General features: G+C 53.0%; 1 protein-coding gene across 4 annotated transcripts in view; it reads left to right on the top strand.

Moving 5' to 3' along the window:
- EHMT1 (euchromatic histone lysine methyltransferase 1) overlaps nucleotides 1-22,144 on the top strand; it is a gene marked incomplete at its 5' end in the record, with an annotated part of 146,562 nt that overhangs the window by 83,953 nt on the left and 40,465 nt on the right. For 3 of the 4 annotated variants that reach the window (XM_082655947.1, XM_082655948.1, XM_082655950.1), the window contains 6 exons: nucleotides 1,707-1,843; nucleotides 2,018-2,206; nucleotides 9,842-9,919; nucleotides 11,081-11,201; nucleotides 14,103-14,234; nucleotides 16,190-16,335. In XM_082655947.1, the coding sequence (XP_082512073.1) occupies nucleotides 1,707-1,843; nucleotides 2,018-2,206; nucleotides 9,842-9,919; nucleotides 11,081-11,201; nucleotides 14,103-14,234; nucleotides 16,190-16,335 (803 nt within the window). The remainder of the gene's footprint in view (nucleotides 1-1,706; nucleotides 1,844-2,017; nucleotides 2,207-9,841; nucleotides 9,920-11,080; nucleotides 11,202-14,102; nucleotides 14,235-16,189; nucleotides 16,336-22,144) is intronic. The other variant, XM_082655949.1, reaches the window with a different exon arrangement.

Here is a 22,144-nt window from a genome sequence, read left to right as displayed (position 1 = left end):
TGTAGGGCTTGGCGAGGAATGTCAGGAGTCGGTACTTCTGTTAAAAAGTTAAGATTGGGGAATTCCCTCGCAGTCCAGTGGTTAGGACTCCATGGGTGTGGGTTCAGTCCCTTGTCAGGGAACTAAGATCCTGCAAGCCACAAGGATCTTTTATCTTAATAAAAATTAAGATTGTTCCTATTTTAGCTTTATTATTTCCTTATCTGTTCAATCCAAGTTTTCTAAACAGAAATGCTGAGTGTGTTTAGCAGTTTCCCACATGGGTCCTTCTCTGCCTCTGTTTCCTTACCTGAGGGCCGGAGGCGGAGACGGGGCCTGCGGGCTCAGGACAGTGTGAACAGCCTGGTGCCTGGCGCTCCTGCAGCAGCTGCCCGGCTCCCTCCCCAGGGAGGTGGCAGGCCCCTCTTGCTGTGCCTGCAGCGTCCTCACCCCGGGGTGGGGGGGGGGAGCAGGGGCCCGTGGGGACGTGGCCCTGTGTGACGGCGTCGCTGCAGACCTGGAACTGCCTGCCTCGTTCTTCAAACCTTCCTCCTCCCCACTTCCCCTGGCCGGTGCATTACGCTGTCACAGGAAGTGCACGCTTTCGGGCCATCTCTTCTTGTCACTGTGGTGACAGCCCCGCCCCGGAGGGCCTGCTCTTGCCGTCGTGCTGCGGTGCGAGCGGAGACGAGATGGCAAGTTTACACGGAGCTCACAACCCACCCGCCTCCTCCTGGGGGGGGCACCTCCGCCAGCTCACCTGTGCTCCGTTCAGCGCGTGGACGGTCGGCGTTTCCATGTAAACACGTGTGGCCCACGTGGCGATTGTCCTCAGTGTCCTGGCTTCGCCACGCACCTGCGAGGGGCTGTCATTCTGACCCCCGGCGCCCATGGCCGACGTGCATCCTTTCTCCCCGTATCCCTTCTCTGCATTTCGTAGAAATAAAACGTAAGGTATTTCTTTCAGCCCTTTCGTGGAGTTCCTCCGTGTTTAAAGCAGTGGTTTTCAGATTTTTTTTTTTATACCCTGGAACTTTTTACAAAAATAAAACATCACAGAGACCCTCATTCTGTCAAAGCAGTAAACCTGGGGCTGCTTTGCCCAGAATGGCGTCAGGGGCCACGAGTCCCCAAGCCCCTGCTCGGTACCCCCTCCACTGCTGCGCTTGTCAGGAGACCTTGCTCCCAGGCCTCTCCCTCCCTGGCCCTTGTGTGCAGGGATAGCTCGCTGGGCCCTTGTTTCCAGTATCCTTCCCCGTGGTCCGTGAAGTGCTGAGCGAGGATGGAGGGTCCAGGTGACAGTGGTGTAAGTCCAGTCTTCAGTGGCTGCACGTCAGCGGTGGACCCTCTGGACACACGAGCAGGAGGGCGTCTGGAGGAGGCCCTTCCTTCTCAGCCCCTCGGAGAGCCCTGCTCAGAGGCTGTCCCAGGTGCACCCGGGCCCGTTCCTGCCAGCTTGAGGGTCTCCTGGTGTTGTGCTGCCTGCTCGGGAGGGGGTGCTCACGTTTGCCCTCCGTACAGCTCGGTGTCTCCTTGTGGACAAATCCTGTGTCTGTGACGGGTTTTCAGCTTTCTCTGTGCAACTTAAGACACTGTTGAGTGCTGATGATTTTGGGGATGAGAGTTTGTGAACTGTCGCCTACCTCTAAAAACGTTTGAATGGCATTTCTTTTCTTCTCTCGTCCCCTTTTGACTTTTTTTTTTAGCTTGCTTGCCTTTTGTTTTAGCAGCTGCAGTATCTCGGAAGAAAAAACGAAGAATGGGAACCTATAGCCTGGTTCCTAAGAAAAAGACCAAAGTGTTAAAACAGAGGACGGTGATTGAGATGTTTACGAGCATAACTCATTCCACGGCGGGCTCCAAGGTAGGGTGCGGGCCGGGCTGCGGGGGCTGCCCTCCATCTCTGCTCCAGGGTGGCCCCCGCCCGCCCCAAGCTCTCGTCTTCCGGCACAGTCGCCACCCCCTGCCCTGCCCCGCCCCGTGGGCCTTGCCCCGAGGAGTTGGTGGGGTCCTGACGTGGGCTTCTGGCGTGTTCCAGGGCGAGCAGGACCTGGGTGACGGCTCCCTCCACGTGAACGGGGAGAGCCTAGACATGGACTCTGAGGAGGACGACTCGGAGGAGCTGGAGGAGGATGAGGACCAGGGCGCCCAGCCGGCCACCGCGTTCCCTGCCGAGGGCAGCAGGGCCTCCAAGGACAGTGCGCTGGAGCCTGACCGCAGCCAGAAGGTGGGCGGGACGCACACCGCAGACCTCGGTCCTGGCGGGGGTGGGGGTGGCGGCTGGGCGCTTCTGGGCCTTAATAAAGCCCCCTGTTTACTTCTGGCTGGGATTCTTGTATTTTATTTCTCTTGAATTTTTAGGTAGTTTATTTTCATCAGAGAAGTGTTTGTCTTCCCGTGCAGCGTTCATGGAAGTAAACGGCCTGAGCAATTTTAGGCCTGGGAGTGACAGGAATAATACCATTAATAACCCAAACTGCTAACCGTGGCTGACCGAGTGCCAGTACGGCTTGCCCTTGGCCTTGGCACGGTGTCCCAGGCACCCGGCACAGGTGTGGTCCTTCCGCAGGTGAGGCCTCTGTCCTCCCAGTGGAGTGAGTGCCCAGGGCTGCTGACAGGCCTGTGGGGTGGTATGTGTGCTGGCGTGTCCTTGTTATGGACGCTTCATCCGTGTCCACCCAGGACGAGCTCGGAGTTGGCGGTTTGGTGGCCCTGAAGACGTGGCACCGGCTGGGGGTGGTGATGCCTTGTCTTGGCTCTCTGTGCACCGGTGCCGAACAGAAATGTGGAGACAGAGTTTTGAAGGAAACGAAATAATAGCTTTATTCTTTGCCAGGCAAAAAGGGAACACAGCAGGCTAGTGCCTCAAGAACTGTGCCCCCCCCTCCCCGGGGAATCAGGAGAGGTCTTAGAGGTGGAGCTTGCAGTCTGCGGATAGGTGATAAGGATCAAAGTAATGAAGGTCTTGAATTTTTCTTCTTCTTGCATTATTTCAAAACGGGTGACAGGCAGCCTGGTAATTGGGTCCGTTTGTTATCGGCTGGGTTATCGGCTGCATTTCTAAAATGCAGAACGCTACCAGGGTGATTTCCTACAGGGGAGTGCAGGATGTAATTCACATAACGTCAGAGAGTGTTAGAGGTTAGCTTTGTGAAGGATAAGTCTAGTTACAGACACTACAGATTAGTAACGGTTAAAATAAAACTAGGGTTGGGATTTCCCTGGTGGCGCAGTGCTTAGGAATCCGCCTGCCAGTGTAGGGGACATGGGTTCGAGCCCTGGTCCGGGAAGATCCCATGTGCTGCGGAGCAACTAAGCCCGTGCGCCACAACTACTGAGCCTGTGCTCTAGAGCCCGCGAGCCACAACTACTGAAGCCCACGAACCACAGCTACTGAAGCCCGCATGCCCTAGAGCCCGTGCTCCACAACAAGAGGAGCCACTGCAGTGAGAAGCCCGTGCACTGCAACAAAGAGTAGCCCCCGCTCGCCACATCTAGAGAAAGCCCGCCTGCAGCAACGATAGACCCAGTGCAGCCAAGGGAAAAAAAAAAAAAAAAAAAGAAAAGCTAGGATTGATTAACTCTTTCAGGCCAGTTTATGTTGTTTCCATAGCCTGCCCATGGCTCCTTTATTTTCCTTGTTTGTCAGAAAAGAAAAGACCCTCATTTCTGTCTTTGCCGCAACATGACAGGGACCACGGGGCTTGTACGGTTTCAGTGATTCAGGGGGCCCAGGGGTGCCGGGCGCAGACTTGAGCAGAGTGGCTGTTGCTGTTGGGGCCCTTCTGATTGGGGGAGGGGTGAGTTAGACACGAAGGCGAAACTGTGGCTGAGAGCCAGGCAGACGTGTGGAGCCGTGGATTTACTGTCCATGCCTCAGACTTGTCTGAGAAAACTTTGGAGCATCTTTAAGATGGACCATTACACCTTACGAGTAATTCTGAAACTAAGGATGGGCAGAGACGTTCCAGTGAGTTTGTTGCAACAGTGACTTGTTTGAAGTGTATGATTTTGTTGATTAGCTTTTTGCACTTTGCATCAGCCCTGTGGGTACAGCCTTTGACGTGTGTAAAGCATTTTCTTTCAGCTTCTGGAGTTTGGCCATGTTTTTTCTTAGTGTTGCTTAAATTTCAGATTCATATTAGCCATTTATGCCAGTTCTATTTTTTAGCAGGTTTTGGGGCAAAATTTTAAATGTTGGCCCAGCTATTAAGGTATAATTTTTCAAAAATAAATTGGTAGAAAATGCTGACATTAGAGATTTAAAGGAAATTTTAAAATGATTTAAGATATCATTTATTTTTTTTTTCTCTTCCATCTTTTATTATTTTTTCCCTTTCGTGTAGGAAGGAAGCAGTCTCCTAATTCTTGTGGTGGTATTTTGAACGGTGATTTTTACAGACCTGTACTCCCTGCCGCCTGCAGTGGGGACTTGACTCTGGACGTCCAGTCTCCTTAAGGAGCTTTGCCTGTGGCTCCACGAGCTGCTCTTGGCCGGGCCCCTCAGTGGGTGTGCGGCCCCCCCCCGCCCCCGTAAAGCCATTTCCTGTTGTTAGAGGCGACACTCGGGGCTCGTAGTATGCACTTTGTTGAGAGGTAGAATGTGGGCATCTCCAGGTCTCTGCCGCAGTGAGTTGGGAGGGACAGGTTTTCATCTGCATGTCCCTGTATCTCAGTGTTTTGCTGCAGGTCTGAATGTGCCGAGCAGCTTCGCACACAGCTGGCTGGCAGGATTTGTTGTCTAGCGACCCCGTTTCCGCTGGGTCATGTGGTCTGGCAGCCTTATGTGAGCGCAGAGCTGACCCGTTGCTCGAAGGTGTGTGCTGTCCAGCCTTGGCTGCGATGTCAGAGCTCATGGATACTAGTCTGTTTCTGTATGATTTCTGGGTTCGGGGTTCTAATTACAATACACAGACGTTTCCCTGTGGCGATTTAGAATATATTGATGTAAGCTATCTTCTAACTCTTCATGGGCTTCATTCTTTATATATAAACATTTGATTCAGAGAATTTTTGATGAAATGTGAGGTAGAGACAGTCAAAGTGGGTGAATTTTATGGTATATAAATTATACCTCAGTAAAGCTTTTTGAACAGAACGTGAGGTCAGGGTTGTGTGGCCTCCCTCACATGGTGAGCCGTGTGTGCCAGCACTGTTTAGTGACTGACATTTGCTTCCTTGCTGATTTAAAATGCCACCTCTGTCACATACCACGCGGCATTTGAATGTGAGTCTATCTCTGGATTCTCTATTTTGATGGAGGTCCTCATCTTCCGGAAAGAATCTAGACACTGAATAACACTGAGTTAGTCTAGATACTGATACAAAGGAAGAAAATTAAATGGGTATCAAGCTAACAAAAGAATCAGGAAATAAATAAAAGCAGAATCAAGAAGAAAATGTGGAAAACAAAGTAAGATGGCAGGAGCAGATCTAAACAGATCAGTGATAGTAACAGAGAGTCATGGATTTGTTATGTGACCTGTTCCGGAGACGAGAAAGATGGGAGATATGCCAGCCGGTTCTGAGGCTAAACCTGCCTTAAAGTCAGCCAGACACAACCGTGTATCAGGGGACAAGGGCAGGGGAGGCTGCGGCCTCCAGGAAAGCTCTTCACAGGACCTGCTGAGGTAGCGGAGCAAAGGAGAGAGACTGGAAGGCATGTCACAGGGTCCAGCTCCCTGCCGCGTGGACTTGGGGACGGGGCACAGGTCAGCGGTGCCCAGGGCAGGAGCACGCGGGTGGCGCCCCGCTCCGGTCCCCGTGGCAGGGTTGCCTCTGCTCTTGTTCTGGGCTTCGGTGCAATCACGCAGGAGGCACTCCTTTTTCTGAGTGTGGCTCGTTTTACTCTGTGTTGTGTTTGTGCGATTTATTTATGCTGTTAGTTCATTTTCACTGTTGTGTGATGGTGGTTTTTAAGGTGGCCCAGGGTCTCTGAGACCCTCCAGGGTTATAATAGTCCTGGGATGTTACCTGCCTTTCTCACTCTCCTTTGAGGGAGCCACGCCGCAGGTGTAAGTGTCTGCAGCGGCGCGTGTTCACGGACTCACGGGCCCCCACAGCCCTTGGCTGTTCTCGGTAGTTTCTGAGGCCAGAGCGTTGGGAGCCAAGTGGGGCCGCACCCCTCTGGACGGGTGTGTGCGGGGCTCCAGCGGGGCTGTTGCCCATGTCTGGCACATCCGCGAGGGGAGCTGCACGTCCTGTGTGTGCATCACGGGCTTGTAAACTTGGTGGGCTGCCCTCCTGGCGCGGCTGAGCGCTCTCACACTGCAGTTCTGATTTGCGTTTCCCTGGTTTCCGAGAAGCTTGGGTACTTTTTTTTTTTTGTTTTGCGCTGCGCGGGCCTCTCACTGTTGTGGCCTCTCCCGTTGCAGAGCACAGGCCCTGGACGCGCAGGCTCAGCGGCCATGGCTCACGGGCCCAGCCGCTCCGCGGCATGTGGGATCTTCCCAGACCGGGGCACGAACCCGTGTCCCCTGCATTGGCAGGCGGACCCTCAGCCACTGCGCCACCAGGGAAGCCCTGGGTACTTTGTTGTATGTTTATTTGCTGTTTGGATGCCTTCTCTTGTGTAGTGCCTGTTTGGGACCCAGCTGTTTATCTGTGTAGTTATTTGTCCTTCTAAAAAGTCGATTTGTAGCAAGTGAGGCCCTGTGTCTATGTGGCCAGCACGGTGCCTCCTTCTCCATGTAGGGGGCTGACTCCTCACCGATGACCGGTGTCCTTGTCTCCGCACTGGTGTGGATGGGGCAGGTGGGTGCGGGTTGTCTCGGGCGCTCACGGGGCCTGCTGGCTCGGGTCCCCCGCCCTGTGTGGCCTCTGCCTGGCTTAGTCCTACACCGTCTGTCCAGTCAGGCGCCAGCTGTGGTGTTCCCCTCCCTTCTCACCCCAAGCGCCTCACGTCTGTTTCTGTAGCTGCTGTGTGTGCAGTTTTCAAGTACTTATTCCTTATAAGGAGTTATTCCTTATTCCTCCCTTTACAGTCACAGGAGTTTTGGAAGTTGTTAATCTGCCCACTTTGATGGGTAGTTTCACTGCTCAGTATTTTTAAAATAAGAAACTACCCAATGAAATTTAAAGATAACATTTAAATAAAGCTTATTATAAAGATATCAGAATCCTACAAAAAAGGTTATATTTAATGGCGAAAGTTTTAAACCATTGCTAATACCAGTGATAAAAAGAGTGTAGGTTGGGACTTCCCTGGTGGTCCAGTGGTAAAGAATCCACCTTCTAATGCACGGGATGCGGGTTCGATCCCTGGTCAGGGAACTAAGATCCCACATACCACGGGGCAACTAAGCCCGTGCACCAGAACTACTGAGCCCACACGACTCGACGAGAGCGCCCACATGCCACAACTACAGAGCCCACGTACCACAACTAGAGAGCGAAAACCCACATGCCACAACTAGAGAGAAGCTCGCATGCCACATCGAAGGGTCCCACGTGCTGCAAGTAAGACCCGATGCAGCCAAAAAAAAAAAAAGAAAGAAAAGAAAAGTGCGGGTTGCCACTTCCTCCCCTCACTCGAGCACGCCACATTGGTCATTCTTGCTGTGATGCTGTAAGGTGAAAACCGGAAGGAAACATTAATCTTTTAAAGGACAAGGGAGTTTGCTGGGAATATAATCACCCATCTAAGGAAATCCAAGGAAACCAGTTGAGCGGCTGCTGTAGCCAGTGAGCTGAGCTTGTGTGGTCCTGCCAGTCGGAAAATATAAGGACAGCTTGTCAATAATATCAGTAAACACCCGACAATACTTGTTAACCTCTTGAACGGAACACGTCAGGCTGTGCATATGTACAGCCACTGGTGCTTGCCAGAGTCCCTGCTCCACCTGGACGGTCTTGAGGCCGGTATATCAGTGTGGGTCCTTAGAAGGTAAGGATTCTTTGAACAACAAAACCACAATATCACACCTAAAAATTAGCTGTAAGTCTTTAATATCACCACAGTGCTTAGCAATACATTTAACAAGAAATGTGTGTTATCTATAAGGAGAAAATAGTAAAACTTTACTGAAAGAGGTTAAAAAAAAGAATAAGCTCATGGAATGACCCATTATTTGTCTGAATGAGAAGATCCATTCTTTCATCTCCCTTTCCCCATGTTATCCATGAATTCAGAACTGTTCTCATCAAAATTCCCACAGGATTTTCTGTGGGACCAGCTGACATGGGAGTCGTTCACAGTGAGAACGGGCTGGGGGGTGGGGGAGAGGTTAGCAGAACAGATACGGAGGGGGTTCAAGCGGGGATTCGTGCAGGCACGGCAGAGCCATGAGAGCGCAGAGCAGGGTGGCCACGGTGCACCTGTCTGTCTGCAGAGATACAGTTTGTTGTAAGGGTTGGGTTTTCAGTTTGTTCGCAAGGGATCATGAACTTTTCAATAAATGTTGTTGGGAAAATTGGGGGCCAAGTGAAGGCCGACCCTTAGATCAAGGTGCACAACAAATGTACCCTCCATTCTGGCATAGGTGGGGTGATGGCTGCACAACTCTGAGTCCACTCAAGACCGCTGGATTGTGTGCTTTAAAAGGGCGAATTTCAGGGGAGGTGAATTATAAATCCGTAAGGCTGCTATTTAAAAAAGCAAATTCCAGAAGATTTAAAGTGTCAACACAAAATGTTTAAGCGTGGGAAAAAGGTTGGAGACCGTTTTCCTAATCTCAAATGAAGGCCTTCTGTTTTAAGACACAAACCTAGAAGCCACGAAGGGAGAGACTGAGAGGTTCAACTTGTCCAGATTAAAACCCCAGAAGTTTTTTTTTTTTTTTTTTTTTTTTTGCGGTACGCGGGCCTCTCACTGTTGTGGCCTCTCCCGTTGAGGAGCACAGGCTCTGGACGCGCAGGCTCAGTGGCCATGGCTCACGGGCCCAGCCGCCCCGCGGCATGTAGGATCTTCCCGGACCGGGGCACGAACCCGTGTCCCCTGCATCGGCAGGCAGACTCTCTACCACTGCGCCACCAGGGAAGCCCAGAAGTTTTACTTTAAAAAGAAATAGCAGAAGCAGAGCCTATAGAGCTTGATAGGAGAATGTTTATAACATATTTAACAGACGGTGTGTGTGTGTAGCTTCCGCAGTTACTAAGAAAGCAAGGACCCAGTGGAAGTACAGGCTGGGGCTGTGGTCACACAATACGCATGGGAGAAATGGAGGAGCACGCGTGGGAGACGCTCGGGGGGTGGTGCGGCCCCTCAGAGGGCCTGGGGGTGCCCTGTGGGCGCCCCACACCCGGAGCGTCCTGCACGGGTGGGAGCACGTGTCTGCTGTTTGTCCGGAGGGTCTTACCCTTTCTGTGAGATTGTGAGGGTGCGGTCACTGCGTGGCCCCTCGAGGAGCCACAGCCGGGTGCGCGGGGAGGGGTGGAGGGGGCGCGCGGCTCCTGTGTAGGTAGAGAAGGTGAACCCAGGTGCTTCTGCTGTTCTGTTACGGAAAGATCCCACAGCGTACTTTTCATTAGAAGAGAGTAAGACGCAGAAGCGTGCTGGGTGCTCTGCCCCTGCAGGCAGACACTCCCGTGCTCGCCTGCAGGTGCCCAGCACTGGCAGCAGGTCGAGGCCCTGGGGCTGGGCGGGCTCGTGGGTCGGGGGGGTAGGTTTTGCGTTTTATATTAGTCTGTGGCCTCTGAAAACCTTTTTGCGGTGAGTGCAGTCTCTCATGCGCACTGATCTGCATACGTTCGAGTCACGTCGGATCGGTGGTCCAGGTCAGCCTGGAGCCTGGCATGGGGGCAGCCCTTCCGGGCCGGGCTCTTGGGGAGCGGGGGCACCTCCAAGGTGTGTCGGGTCAGATCGCCTGCCACCAGCGGCTCTCATTGGTTTGTTTTCTTTTTGGCTCCTGGCGGGGCTGCTCAGATGGAGGGCGAATCTGAAGAGGAGCAGGAGTCGGCCGGCACCGGGGAGGAGGAGGAGGACGGAGACGAGTCTGATCTGGTAACCTGTGCGCGGGTGACGCGGGGCTCCTGGCAGAGGAGCCATGTGGGAGCCGCAGAGAAAGCGGCTGAGCAGAGAGCCAGGGAGGGGCCGCCGGGCGGACCGGGCGAGGGAAGATCGAGGCTTCCGAGGTGGAACCTCAGGCCCTCTGCGGGCTGGATGTGGCTCAGAGCTGAGGGCTGCAAGCGATGCGACCTCACGGGGACAGGGTCAGAGGGCGGGGCTGTGGTGGGAGGGCGGAGCCTGGGGAGCCTGCGGGCCGCCCAGGCCATCGGGCAGGGCTGGGAAGGGAGTCTGTGCCTCGAGAAGGAGAAAGTGGCCACGTGGGTGGCGGAGACGAGCACTGGGAGGGCTGTTGTGTCTGGTGATAAACGTGTTCCTTTGGGGTCGTAGACTGAAGCGCAGGGAGCTGTGGTGCTGCTCTTGGCAGACTTTCTTCCCGGAGCTTTGCTGTGAAGGGGGCGCAGGAACAAGGTGCTGGAGGGAGCACAGGGCACCTGGGCATCTCAGGGGGCCCAGCACGAGGGCTCGGGCTCCAGGGCAACTGTTGGAAAGGCCAGTGAGCCACCCTTAGTGTATCCTTTTATCTCATGAACACACATTTTAAAATTTCTTTTTCTATCCATAGTTAACAGGGGTTGTGAGATCCTGGTGGTGGAGTCGTTAGAAAGGCTAGTGGTTCATGCTCTGCATCTGCTGTAACTCGTGGCAGTTAGATGCCCTTTCTGCGTCTAGATTTGAGACACATGTACTCACAGGAATCTCGAAATGTTGTAAATTAATGATCATTTCTTTCCTTGTTCTCCATGTAATGGCTAATTTGGACATAGATTTGATGCACGTTGAGGCTTTGTTTGTTCCTTTTCTCATGAGCGAGATGAATGGGTGCATGTAATTAAAAGGGGATTCTCTTACTGAACTTACTTATTTAGTTACTGGTAGAACTTTTTCACGTATTCTTTTTTGTGCCAAACTCAAGTAACTGAGCTTACAGTGATATTTAGGGAAAAGCATGAGTGTCTTTGAGAATGTGACCTAGAAAAATGTCTAAAAGTGAAATTAATTTTCTAGTTGCATTATCACGATATGGCAAGAAAACAGAACTTTTGCTTTCAGAGCGCCCATGCTTTGCTCTTTCTGTTCCTTTCCCTTGGTTCTCAGAGTTCTGAATCCAGCATCAAGAAGAAGTTTCTCAAGAGGAAAGGGAAGCCTGACAGCCCCTGGATCAAGCCAGCGAGGAAGAGGAGGCGGAGAAGTAAAAAGAAGCCCTGCTCCGTGCTAGGTAAACATAGAGCCACACACAGGACCCCGGGCGGAAGCAGGCCGTGGGGGGCTTGGGGCTGGGGTTCTGTGTAGGACTTCATTTGAACAGAAGACTCCACTGTTTAAAAAACTAAAAGCATCAGAAACAGCTTTATTGGAGACCCTCAGGTGATGCCAGGGGGTCTCCTTCCAGCAGGCCCCCGTGGTATGGCTGTACGCTGACCGCCCCCACCTTCCCTGTGTCCCGCCCTCAGTGTCCTGTGCGGGCCGGGTCCTGGTCCACACAGTGGCTCTCAGCCCTTTGCTCAGATTCCCTTGATCTGGAGGTAGCCTTGTTAAAGGGACAACTGGGAAGGGCATGATGTCAAAGTTAGTGGCCCAGGGGCCCCGTCTTTGCAGCTTTGCCGTGGAGGACTTGGCGTAGCCTGAAGTGTGTGTTGCTGAGGTGTTCGGTTGATGGGCCTCACCACGTGCATGTGACAGGAGACCCCTGCCACCCTCGCTGCGCGACAGAGACCTTCCCTCCGCAGCCAGCCCTCCCCCGGCCCGGGCACCTCTGCTCCACGTCGTCTCCGCAGATGGGTTAGCGCTGTGGAGAACGTTTACGGGTGGATCCTTCTCTATGGCTTCTCCGAGAGTAACTGAGGGTCGTCCGTGGTGTTGTTGGCGGGAGGTGTTCCACGCGCAGCTGTCTGTGGTTTGTTTATCCCTCACCTTTTGGACATTTGGTCTCTTTCCAGTTTTTGGCCCTTACAGATAAACTGCTGCGGAGTTTGTGTACACGTGTTTCTAGAGCAAATGCTCCGTTTATCTGGGGTAAACGTCTAGGAGTGGAGAGTGGCTGGGTCATGCTGTGTGTCTCAGTTCTTAGTGCTGCCAGCTGTTTCCCGAAGCGCTCGTCCTGCTCTGCGTTCCGTCAGCAGCACGGGAGCGGTCCAGCCCCGCATGGGCCCCCGCAGCGCTTGCGCGGTCAGTCTCTGATTCCAGCGCTGCTGGTTGGTGTGTGGTGCTGTCGCATTGCGGTTACCTACCAAAGAACGAGGTTGCACATCTTAGGGTTTATCTTCTCGTAATGCGTTTATACCTTTTGCTTACTTTAAAATCCGAGCGTATATCTTCTCACTGAGTTGTGACTTCTTTCAGTGTTCTGGATACAAGTCTTTTGCGAGATAGATGTTTTGCAAGTATGTGCACCTACTAAAAGTTTTAAAAAATGTTTGTTGAAGTCTAATTTATGGATTGTTTTCTTTTAAAATTCATGCTTTTCATGATCTCAGAAATCTTCGACTTAACCAACCCACGATGCAAAGATTTTGTCCCATGTTTTCTTCTTGAAGTTTTATAGTTAGCCCGTACATGTGGGTCTCTGATCCACTTTGTGTGTGTGAATGTGTGTGTGTGTGTGTGTTGTCGGGCAGCTCACTTTTTCGCCTGTGCATTTCCAGCTGTTCCAGCACCATTGGTTGCATTGACTTTTCTTTCTTCACTTAACCTTTTGAAACTTTGTTGACAGTCACCGTGTGGCTGTTTCTAGACTTTCTAGTCTGTTTTATTGATTGATTTTTCTCTATACCAGCACCGCAAAGCTGCAGGACTTCTTTCTGTCTTGCACAGTTATTTTAGCGTTCTTCTAGATTCCCCTGAGAGAGAAGCAGGTTTACAGAGCTGCCCCTGAAATGCAGAGGGCTGCTGGAGGCCCGTGTGTGGCAGTCAGTTTCAGACTGGAGTCAGGTGGCTGGTGGGGTTTGTTGACCCACCAGGCACATGGGCGTGTCCCGTGAACCTCCTCTCCTTCACTCACGTTTCCTTGTCTCTCAACCAGGAATCATCAGCCAGGATCAGAATACCCCGGGTGGTTTTTGCTGTCGGCTGACAAAAGCCGTTGTAGATCCAAGACTAGAAGTTGTTTCGGGCAGAGGCTTCATCTTCACCATCATGTGTGTAACGTGTAGAATGCCTGGCTAAATAGTTATTTAAACGGGAGTTTGAATTTTATTTCCTCCTGTAAAGCGTTTAAAATCGCACAAAGGCTGCTCAGTTCCTCAGATTGCTGATGATTTCTCGCTGGTGGTTGGCTCCTTCCTGTCAGATCTAGGTTCAGACTGTGGCCTGAATTCAGAGTCTTTGGGCACCAAACCTCTCTGTGTTATGGCTCGTTCATTTCCCATCGTTGAAGAAATGTCGATGACAAGTATTTAAAACTTGGCTCTGAACTATGGGTGTTTGCCCTTTGCTGGTGGTGGTATTATCCTGTGTAAATGCATGTTTTCACAGGCTTCCTCATTGAAATGCCCTTAGAATGGCAGTTACCTGGGTGGGCCTCCTGGGACTTGTGGACAGGCGCCCCCTCCCTTGACGGGCTCCTCACTTACACACATTCCTCTCCTTGGCGTGTTCAGATTGTGTTGCCCTTCGGTGGGTGATGTGCTTCGTAAACCCCTTCTCGCAGGAGGACGCTCCCTGCGGCCCTGCAGCCTTTCCTTGTGGATCCTGCAGCCCAGGTGTCTGAGGCTGGGCTGGTTCCACAGCGACGCTGCACGTCTGGGGCTTCTTTAGCTGCTGTGCAGCAGCTGGTCTTTCAAAGCTGCCATCAGATTTTACTCTTATATTTTTAAAGTAATATTCACAGAACGTATGTGCACGACGTTTTTATGTGTCCTTGATTATTTGATCAGCTTTTATCTAGCTGGTGTGTTTGTAGAGAAAGGTGTTTCCACATGCCCACACCTTTGCTTTCCTCGACACGGCTGCCCTCTCCCCAGGGAGGTCGTGCGGAAATGGGAACCAGCAGAAGTGCGGGATGGGGGCCCGGATGCTACGTGTGTTTGTTGTCTGAGTGGCTCGCGAGCATCCCATGGCGCCTCCCGTGGGTCGCGAGGCCCCGGCGCACCGTGTTTGACGTGTGTGCCTTTGAACGCAGGTTCCGAAGCGTATGCATCGTCTTCGGGAAGCGCAGAGCAGATGGCACCCAGCGACGGCACGGGGTACATGGAGGTTTCGCTGGACTCCCTGGATCTCCGAGTCAAGGGCACGCTGGCCTCTGACGCAGAAGGTGAGCGTGTGCGTGGCCAGGGCCAGCTGGCGGGGGTGGGGGAGGGTGCGTTTGGTGCCGAGTGGGCAGGACGCGGGGCCAGTGTGCTGTGTCCCTGTGGCGCTCTAGTGAGGCGGCCCCAGGGGTCGGGTGCAGTTGCCCACCAAGGTCAGGAGTCCTGCGAGCCATGCGTGTTTATATGGGGCTCCCAGTGGGAGGTGACCCTGTGCCCTGGCTGCATGCAGGTGGCGTCGTTCTGCACAGCGTGGCCTTTTTATGATCCCTGACTCCAGCAGTGTTGGTGGAAATGTGTCTTCTCGTCGGTGTTGAGCTGGTGGTGCCCCACGGTGGCATACCTGGAGCCTGGCCTTGAAGTCCCTGGCACTGCACCTCGGGGGGTCCTTGGCTCTGGGGCTGGGGCCACACACTTCTCGCTGTCTGAAAGTCTTTACTGGTGGAAATTAGTTAATAGCTGTTTGGCTCTTTTGAAAAATTTCTTTGAAATGAAACGTGGGGAAAATGTAAAATTCCTGTTACTTACACCCCATGGATTTTGCTGCTGTCGGGGTATAACCAATCATTCTTTAAAGGACAAATAACCAGCTTTTAGCGTTTTGAACACTAGAGGACTTTGGGTTTACTTGTTTAGTTTAGGAAATCACATCTTTAGCTTAAGAAGAAAATTGTAGGCTTGTCTGTCAGAGAAGTTAGCCGCTCTTCTTGCTGCACACAGAGCAGAAACCCCTCTCCGGTCATCACCTCATGCCTTCCTTCCCGATGAAGTGACGTCTGTGTTTACTGTTTCTAAACCTGCCCTTAGCTTTGTCTCAGGAAGGTGCTGACTTGGACGCCAGCAGGAAGTAGTGCTCGTTTTACCACACTGCCTGGGGTCAGAGGTGAGAGGGCAGCACAGCAGGGGCGTCTGCTGCCCCTATATGAGCTGAGCCCCGGAGGGTGAGGGAGGTGGCCTCTGCCTTTAATGTGTATGTGCAGCTTCTGGTAAAAGTAAGGGCCACGCTGGCGGGAGCCCCTTGGAGGAGGAGGAGAGGCTGCGGGGTGCCATGTAAGGTGCTTCCCTGAGGGTGTTCCCTGGATTGACAGCCACCGTTGGAGGGACCCGTGGATGTGTCCAGTCATGCAGGGCCTGGGGTGTCAGCACTTTGGAAGGACGAGTCAGGTCCCCCAGTTTTGTGTGCATTTAGTGCTAGGGTTCCAGACCCTCTAGGGGGGCAGCTGTGGGGCCTGAGGCTGGACAGGAGGGCAGGGGGCCTGGGGCTCCTTGGAGAAGGGCCATGTGACCTGGCTGGGTGCGGAGGGTGGGGACGGGTCCTGGTTTGTGGGAGTCCAGGCGAGCCGGCCTGCCATGCCTGTGGGGACTCCCGCTTACCCTACACCTCTACTTCGGAACGTGAAACGCGCCTTCCTTTGGAAGCCGTGGCTGGGTCGAGGGGTCTTTCTGGCCACCGGCCTCTGTCCCCACTGCAAGCCGGCCTAGCCGCGGGCGGCCTTCCTCCTGGTGCTGCCCGCCTTGCCCTGCCCGTAAGTTGGGTCAGGCGGTGATGTGCTGCGCCGGACACTTTCTTCGTGATCCTAGTTTTCTTCTTTGTGTTCCCCAATTCTTTCCTCCTTCCGCCTAATAAGCAGGCGCTTTGTGCTCTTGTAGTGGGTGAGGAGCGCTCTAGATGATCAGGAGACAAGCTGCCTCCAAACCCTTTCAGGTTGAACCGAACGTTCGCTTCGTGGCTGCAATTCTAAAATCAAGTGACGAAGACAAGTGCTTCCTGGCTGGGAAGCATGTGGGAAGCGAAGTCCCAGGCGGTCTGGCTCCTGGACCTCGGCTCCTGGGCGGCTGCCCGCGGGCGTGTCTGCAGGGACTGTGTCCCCACTTTCTTGCCCTGCGGAGGTGGGGTGGGCGGGGCCGAGTGTAACAAAGCTCTCTGGGCCGTGGTGTTGACACGCATTGTGTGTGACCGCAGGGCTGGCCAACGGTCCCGACGTAGGCGAGACGGACGGCCTTCAGGAGGTGCCCCTCTGCAGCTGCCGGATGGAGACCCCGAAAAGCCGAGAGATCACCACCCTGGCCAACAACCAGTGCATGGCCACGGAGAGCGTGGACCATCAGGTGAGCAGGTTTGCGTTCCTGTGCGAGGGGGGCCCCCGCCCGGCAGCACCGGCTCTGCTCAGGAGGATGGTGCTGTGTGCGTGGCCGGGCAGGCGCGGTGGCTGGGAGCCAACACGGCTGCGGGCGCTGCTCCGCTGAGGTCACGCTTTCCCAAAGGCTTTTCTACTTTGCTGTGAACTCGGACGTGGATGGGTGAGAGGCAGAGCTGCACCTGAGGTTGCTCGCAGCCTCTCCACAGGCCCCGTCACCTTCTTTAGAAGGACTGTCTGTGATGAAAGCGTTACAGTTGACCTTCTGAACCTGCTGCTCAGCGTCCGAGCCGCCAGCACTTGGGTCTGTCCCGCTCTGCTCGCTTGGCTTTGAGCCAGCGTTTAGCACTTGTCTCCTGTAACAGAAGTAACAGTAATTCCCATTATCATGTGATGCCTAGCTGGTGGTCAGACGTCTGTGTTCTCCGCTCTGGCTGAATCCGGGTGGGTTCCGCCCACCCTGCTGCGGCCCCGCCACTGGCCCGGGGCTGGTCATTCCCTTTAGTTCCCGAATCTTAGGACTGGAGGTCGGAGCTCGTCCAGGTGCTGAGATTGTCACTGCATTCCGGCCGGCCTTGGCAGGGGCACTGTGAGGTCGAGTTCCTGCCCTCGGTCCATCGTCCAGTGAGAGGTTGCGGAGTGGCGGCTCCACAGTTCTCTTATTCCTCCTGCAGTGACTCTCCGGTGTCTCTGGAACAGAACTTCCTCACCTTCTGGGGCTGTTTGTGCCCCTGAAACATGCTTCATCCTGCGTTCGCAGCACAACTAGTGACTTCGTGGTCTCTTTTGCAGCTCTTCCGAGTAATGAGTTGGTGCCTTGACGCCTTCCGGTGCCCCTCCCACCCGATCCCCAAAGTTCATCTTAGGAACTCACAGTCTTTTCTCTTTTCAGTCTGTTACATATAAATTTTTTGTTGTAAAATGAAATATAAATCCAGAAAACAATACAAGACAAATGTTCGGCCTAATGAGTCTGTCTAGGGTGGGCCCTCTGGTAACCATTTCCCAGGGTCAGGAAATGGGATTGTCCACAAATAGCTACCACCCGGCTTCTGTTTTCTAAATGGTTTCACCAGCCATACAGGTGTCCCTAGACGCTGTTGCCCACTTGTCCTTTCTCTTCCTTTCCCTTTATGTGTGGAGCAGCCGGGCCATTTGACCCCGTGGTCTGAGCAGTGGTTCCCGTGCTCACGGGGCCTCCAGCGCCCCTGTCTGCAGTTTATACAGAAGTGGACCCGGCTCAGCTGAGGGGAGTTTAGTCCAAGATAAAGGCTCGTGATATCTGGTTGCCTCTCTTTTTCTGCTGTGGGCAGCTGTTGAGTCTTCACGCCTGTGTTTATTAATTCATCAGAGGTTCCAAAACGGTGATGTTGTGTCGCCTACTGCTCATTTATTAGCTGGACGGTTTCATGAAGAGCCTTGTCATCTCGTCTGCTCTCTTGTTAGCCAGCAGAACATCTCAGAGGAAGGACCGCACTGGTGCTTGAGCCTTCCTCTTTATTTCCCAGTCGTTCAGGTAATGAATTTGTTCTCTGTCATCTTCTGCGGTTGGCCAGTTCTTACTTTTAAAATATCATTATGGACTCATGTGTTTAAACAGATTTGACGGGTTCTAATCGTTGTTGTTGTTGTTATTATTATTATTATTGAAGCTTCACCCCCCTCCACCCCTTGGCCTGCAGGACCCTCTTCATATTGGACTCTTTTAGGGGATATGCATGGTCAAAAGTATTTTTATAACAATACTGAAAAGTTAAGTGCCTTTTCACTTACTCTTTCACAGGGTGTACAGTGGCATTTTGTACGTTTGCAAGACCTGTATAACTCAGGGAATGAGTGATTTTCATGGTGTTACAAAATCATTCACAGTGCAAGACACGTGGATGGATTTTAGTGTAACGGTACTAAACTTGTGGACAGTGGATTGAGACTTTTACACTGCAGCAAATCTTTTGAGAAACTACCCCTTGTAGAGTTTTGCTGTGGTGTCAGAGAAGAACGTCCACCTTTGCCTGCTCTGAATGCAGAAGCAGATACGAGGTTCATCTGTCTTATTAAACCAGATATTAAAGAGTTTTGTGAACAATATAAAACAATGACATTTCTCATTAACTTTTTTAAAAGTAATTTTTTAATTAAAATACGTTCTTTACGTGATAGGTTTATTGCTATTTTTAAATAAATTAATATTTAAAAATTTTCTCTCTTAATTTCTAACACGGTAAATGTTAATAGACGTACCCCATTTGGACACAAGCTCTTTGGGACCTTTGGTGATTTTTAGGAGTATAAAAGAGCACTGAACCCGGAGATTTTGAGAACCATTGTTGTCGATCTTCTCTTTTCTTCATTTCTCTTGTCCCTGTCCTGCTTACTTTCAGCTCAGCTTTGTCCTGGTGTCCTCGTGCCCCGAACTAGAAGGGGGTCCAGGCGCGTTGGGTTTGAGGGTTCCTGGCGGCTGGCCCGCAATGGCCCCAGGTCTTAGGCAGCCCCAGACTTGCTGGGATTGGGCAGGGTTTCTCCCAGGTTGCCTGCTCTTCTCAGCCCCAGGGAGGACCTTTTGGTATCTTGGTTCCCCCCTGTCCTTGGGTCCACGAGACACTGCTTCGCTGTGTCCCTCTTCCCCCATCCTCTCCCCTCCTCCTGCCCGGGCACCAGCATCTAGCAGGCCCACCCTTACCCATTTGCATCCTGTGGCCTTTGGTTTTGGTTTAAATATCGTCTCTGGGTTTTGGTTTTGCTGTCTAGTTGCTCTGTTTTTCTGTGGGATTCCAGGAAATTCTTAAGCTGCTGCTATGTTCCCCAAAATATTTTTCTCTTTCGATGCTCAGGTTGCCTTGGCCTTAGCTGGCAGTGGCCCCTCAGAGCTAATAGCTCCTTCGTTCTGTGTCTCCTTCCCATCAGCTTTATTGAGGCATAATTCACACACTTGAGGTCACCTTTCTGCTTGTGTGTCTCTGAGTCACATGAGTGACATGAGTGACTCAGATCACACGAGTGACACGTGTGACAGGTGCACACAATCGTGCGACCAACACGCTCCTCTGATTTCTGTGCGAGGGAGGGGTGTCGACTCTTCAGCTCGGGCCGGTTTTACATGACTCCTGTCGTCTTGGGGGGGTCCACTGTGTCCTTGGGGATTCGGGATGTCTGGTGCTGACACAGGACACCCCCCCGCCCCGCCGCTGCCCGACCTGTGCTGCCTGTATGTTTGGAGATCTCTTTAGACAGCGTGTCCTGCACAGGGCCCGATAGTCTCTCTCTTCCCAGTGGTTTGCTTGGATCATCCCCATTGCACTTATCAAGGTAGTTGGGTTAGTCTGACATCTTAATAGTGCTAAGAATTATGCCATCTGTTCTTCCTTTTTCTTCATTTTCTGCCTCTTGGATTGAGTCCCCCCCCGCCCCCCGCGCCCCCCCCCCCCCCGCTGCGCTGGGTCTTTGTTGTGGCATGTGGGATCTTTTGTTGCGGCGTGGGCCGGCGCTCTCTAGTTGGGGCTCACAGGCTCCAGAGCGCGTGGGCTTAGTTGCCCCGAGGCATGTGGGATCTTAGTTCCCCAGACAGGGATACAGGGATCAAACTCGTGTTCCCTGCATTGGCAGGCAGATTCTTAAGCACTGGACCACCGGGGAAGTCCCAGGTTGAAATTTTTTATGATTCCAATTTATTCCACTGTTGGCTTTATTTTTTATGTATTTTCCTCACGTTTTCAGCAGTTGCTTTGGAGTTTGTAACATACATCCTTAGTTTATCACGGTCTTGCTTGAATTGATATCGTACCACTTAACATGTAAGACTCTTACATGCGTGGGCCCAAATCCTGTCTCCCATCTTTTGTCATATGTTTGAGTTTCATATATGCTATTATTTTTGTACATACTCATCTTTTAGACTGAGTAACCGTAATCATCTCTTGTTTCCCTTTATTTAAACTGCATCCAGAGCGTTCTTCCTCTGTTCCGATCTGATTTCTCTCTGATACCACAGTCCCTGTGCCTGAGGACCCTTCCCCCCATAGTACAAGTCTGCTCATAATGAATTCTCTTTTGTTTGTTTGAAAAAGTCCTTGTTTTGCTTCCAGTTTTGAGAGACACTTTGATGGGTACAGAATTCTGGGCACTTCGGGACATCGGTCGGTGTTGCCGTCCGAAGGTCCCGAGGAGCGGCCGCGGCCTTTGTTGCTGTAGTCCTCCGCGCTGACCTCTGAGGCTGAGGTGTGGGGTTGTGCTGCTCTCTCTTGGTGTTTGTCCTTTTTAGGTTTCTCTGAGCTTCTTGGACTTGTACCCGGTGTCTCTGTTTTCCTAGAAAATCAGTTCCTGCCCAGTGTCTTTATTTTTTCTCTTTCCGAAACCAGCCACTCGACGCGGGCTCGTGGGATGTCGTCTTACAGCTGATGGAGGCTCCGCACTTGCGTTCTCTTCCCATTTTGGGGTCCGACGGTTTCTGTTGAACTTCCTCCTCGCTGAGTGTACTTGAGCCAGTCAGAGGCCTCCACCTGTGTCTCCTGATGGCCTCACGGGTCCTGGTGGTGGTAGGGGGCGTCCTGGTGGCTGTTTGTTGCCCCCCACCCGCTGCTGGAGATCCTGAATGTCCACGACGTGGGTGGGTCTCAGGGTCCCTCCCCCCAAGCAACCCTTGGCCCCTTTTACTTTTCGTCCTGGGATTTTCTCCATGTTCTCAAATACCTGCTTTCTACCCTCTTTTCCTGACCTCTCCTTTGAGGTGTTGTCTGAGGGTTCTTACTGTGGGAAGGGTGCCCCCCCCCCGGCCCCCGCACCGCGGTCTGCATCTGTCTGTCCCTCCCTCCGTCGATCGAGGGAGCCTCTTTGCTGTTTTTGTGGAAGCGTCCACAGCTGGGCCAGGGGTTTCCTCTCCTGAGCAACCTTTCCTTTTTCCCAGAGTTAGTAATTGCCTCGTTTCTCATTGTTTCCTTTGTGCCTGTTACCGATTCCACCCCAAACTGATGGACTTGCTCACTTTGTAGGGTTTTCGGACACATCGGTCCCTCTCAGTGGGGGGCACGTTGCCTCAGCAGCTCCTTGAGGGAGGTTCCTGGGGGGAAGGTCTGGGCCGATCCTCTCCTGTCGCCACAGCTTCACGGGCGCAGTTTCCTCTCACGTCCTGGTCACGTTGCCGTCTGCTTCGGGCTGTCCGTGTCTCAGGAGCCCCGGCCCCCGCTCTGGGTCCTCTCTGCAGAGCCTCCAGCCTTCTCACCTCTTCTCCATTTTCCACATTTTTGACTTTTTGCTTTACTTTAGAAAATTCCCTCCGTCTCCCAGCGCTTCCATGGAAATTTCACTTCTCCCTCCTATTTCTGGTGCTGAGAGCTTGATTTTGTGCCCTCCCTCGTGGCCTCCTGTTCCAGCCTCAGAGCCGCCTGGGCCTCTTTCCTGGGGGCATTGACCCCATCTGCCCCCCCGATCTCTGGGCTCCATGGAGTCTCTGAGAACGGGCTCCCTTGAGGAACAGGCGAGGAGGAAGCTGGGGCTGGGGGTGCGTCACCCGCACCAGCTGCCAGGAGGCCAGGGTCCTTGTTGGAAGGCGCCAGGGCGACAGCGGGCGCAGGTGGGCCGCCCGAGTGCTGATGGGTCCTGTGGATTCTCTGTGCTCCCCGCTACTGGTCGTGCTTCCTGGCATGTGTCCTGTTCCCTTTGATGCCCCAGCCCCTAGCCCAGGCTGTTCTCCTCATGTGGCCACCGTGACCCCCGGTCCGTGAACCGGCGGCACAGCCCTTCATCACGTTGTGGAGGACCCGGCCGCCTTCCTGCTTTGATTTCCT

This window comes from Grampus griseus (genome assembly GCF_964374135.1).
Source record: "Grampus griseus genome assembly, chromosome: 6".
Lineage (NCBI taxonomy): Eukaryota > Metazoa > Chordata > Mammalia > Artiodactyla > Delphinidae > Grampus > Grampus griseus.
This window is presented reverse-complemented; position numbering and strand designations above follow the sequence as displayed.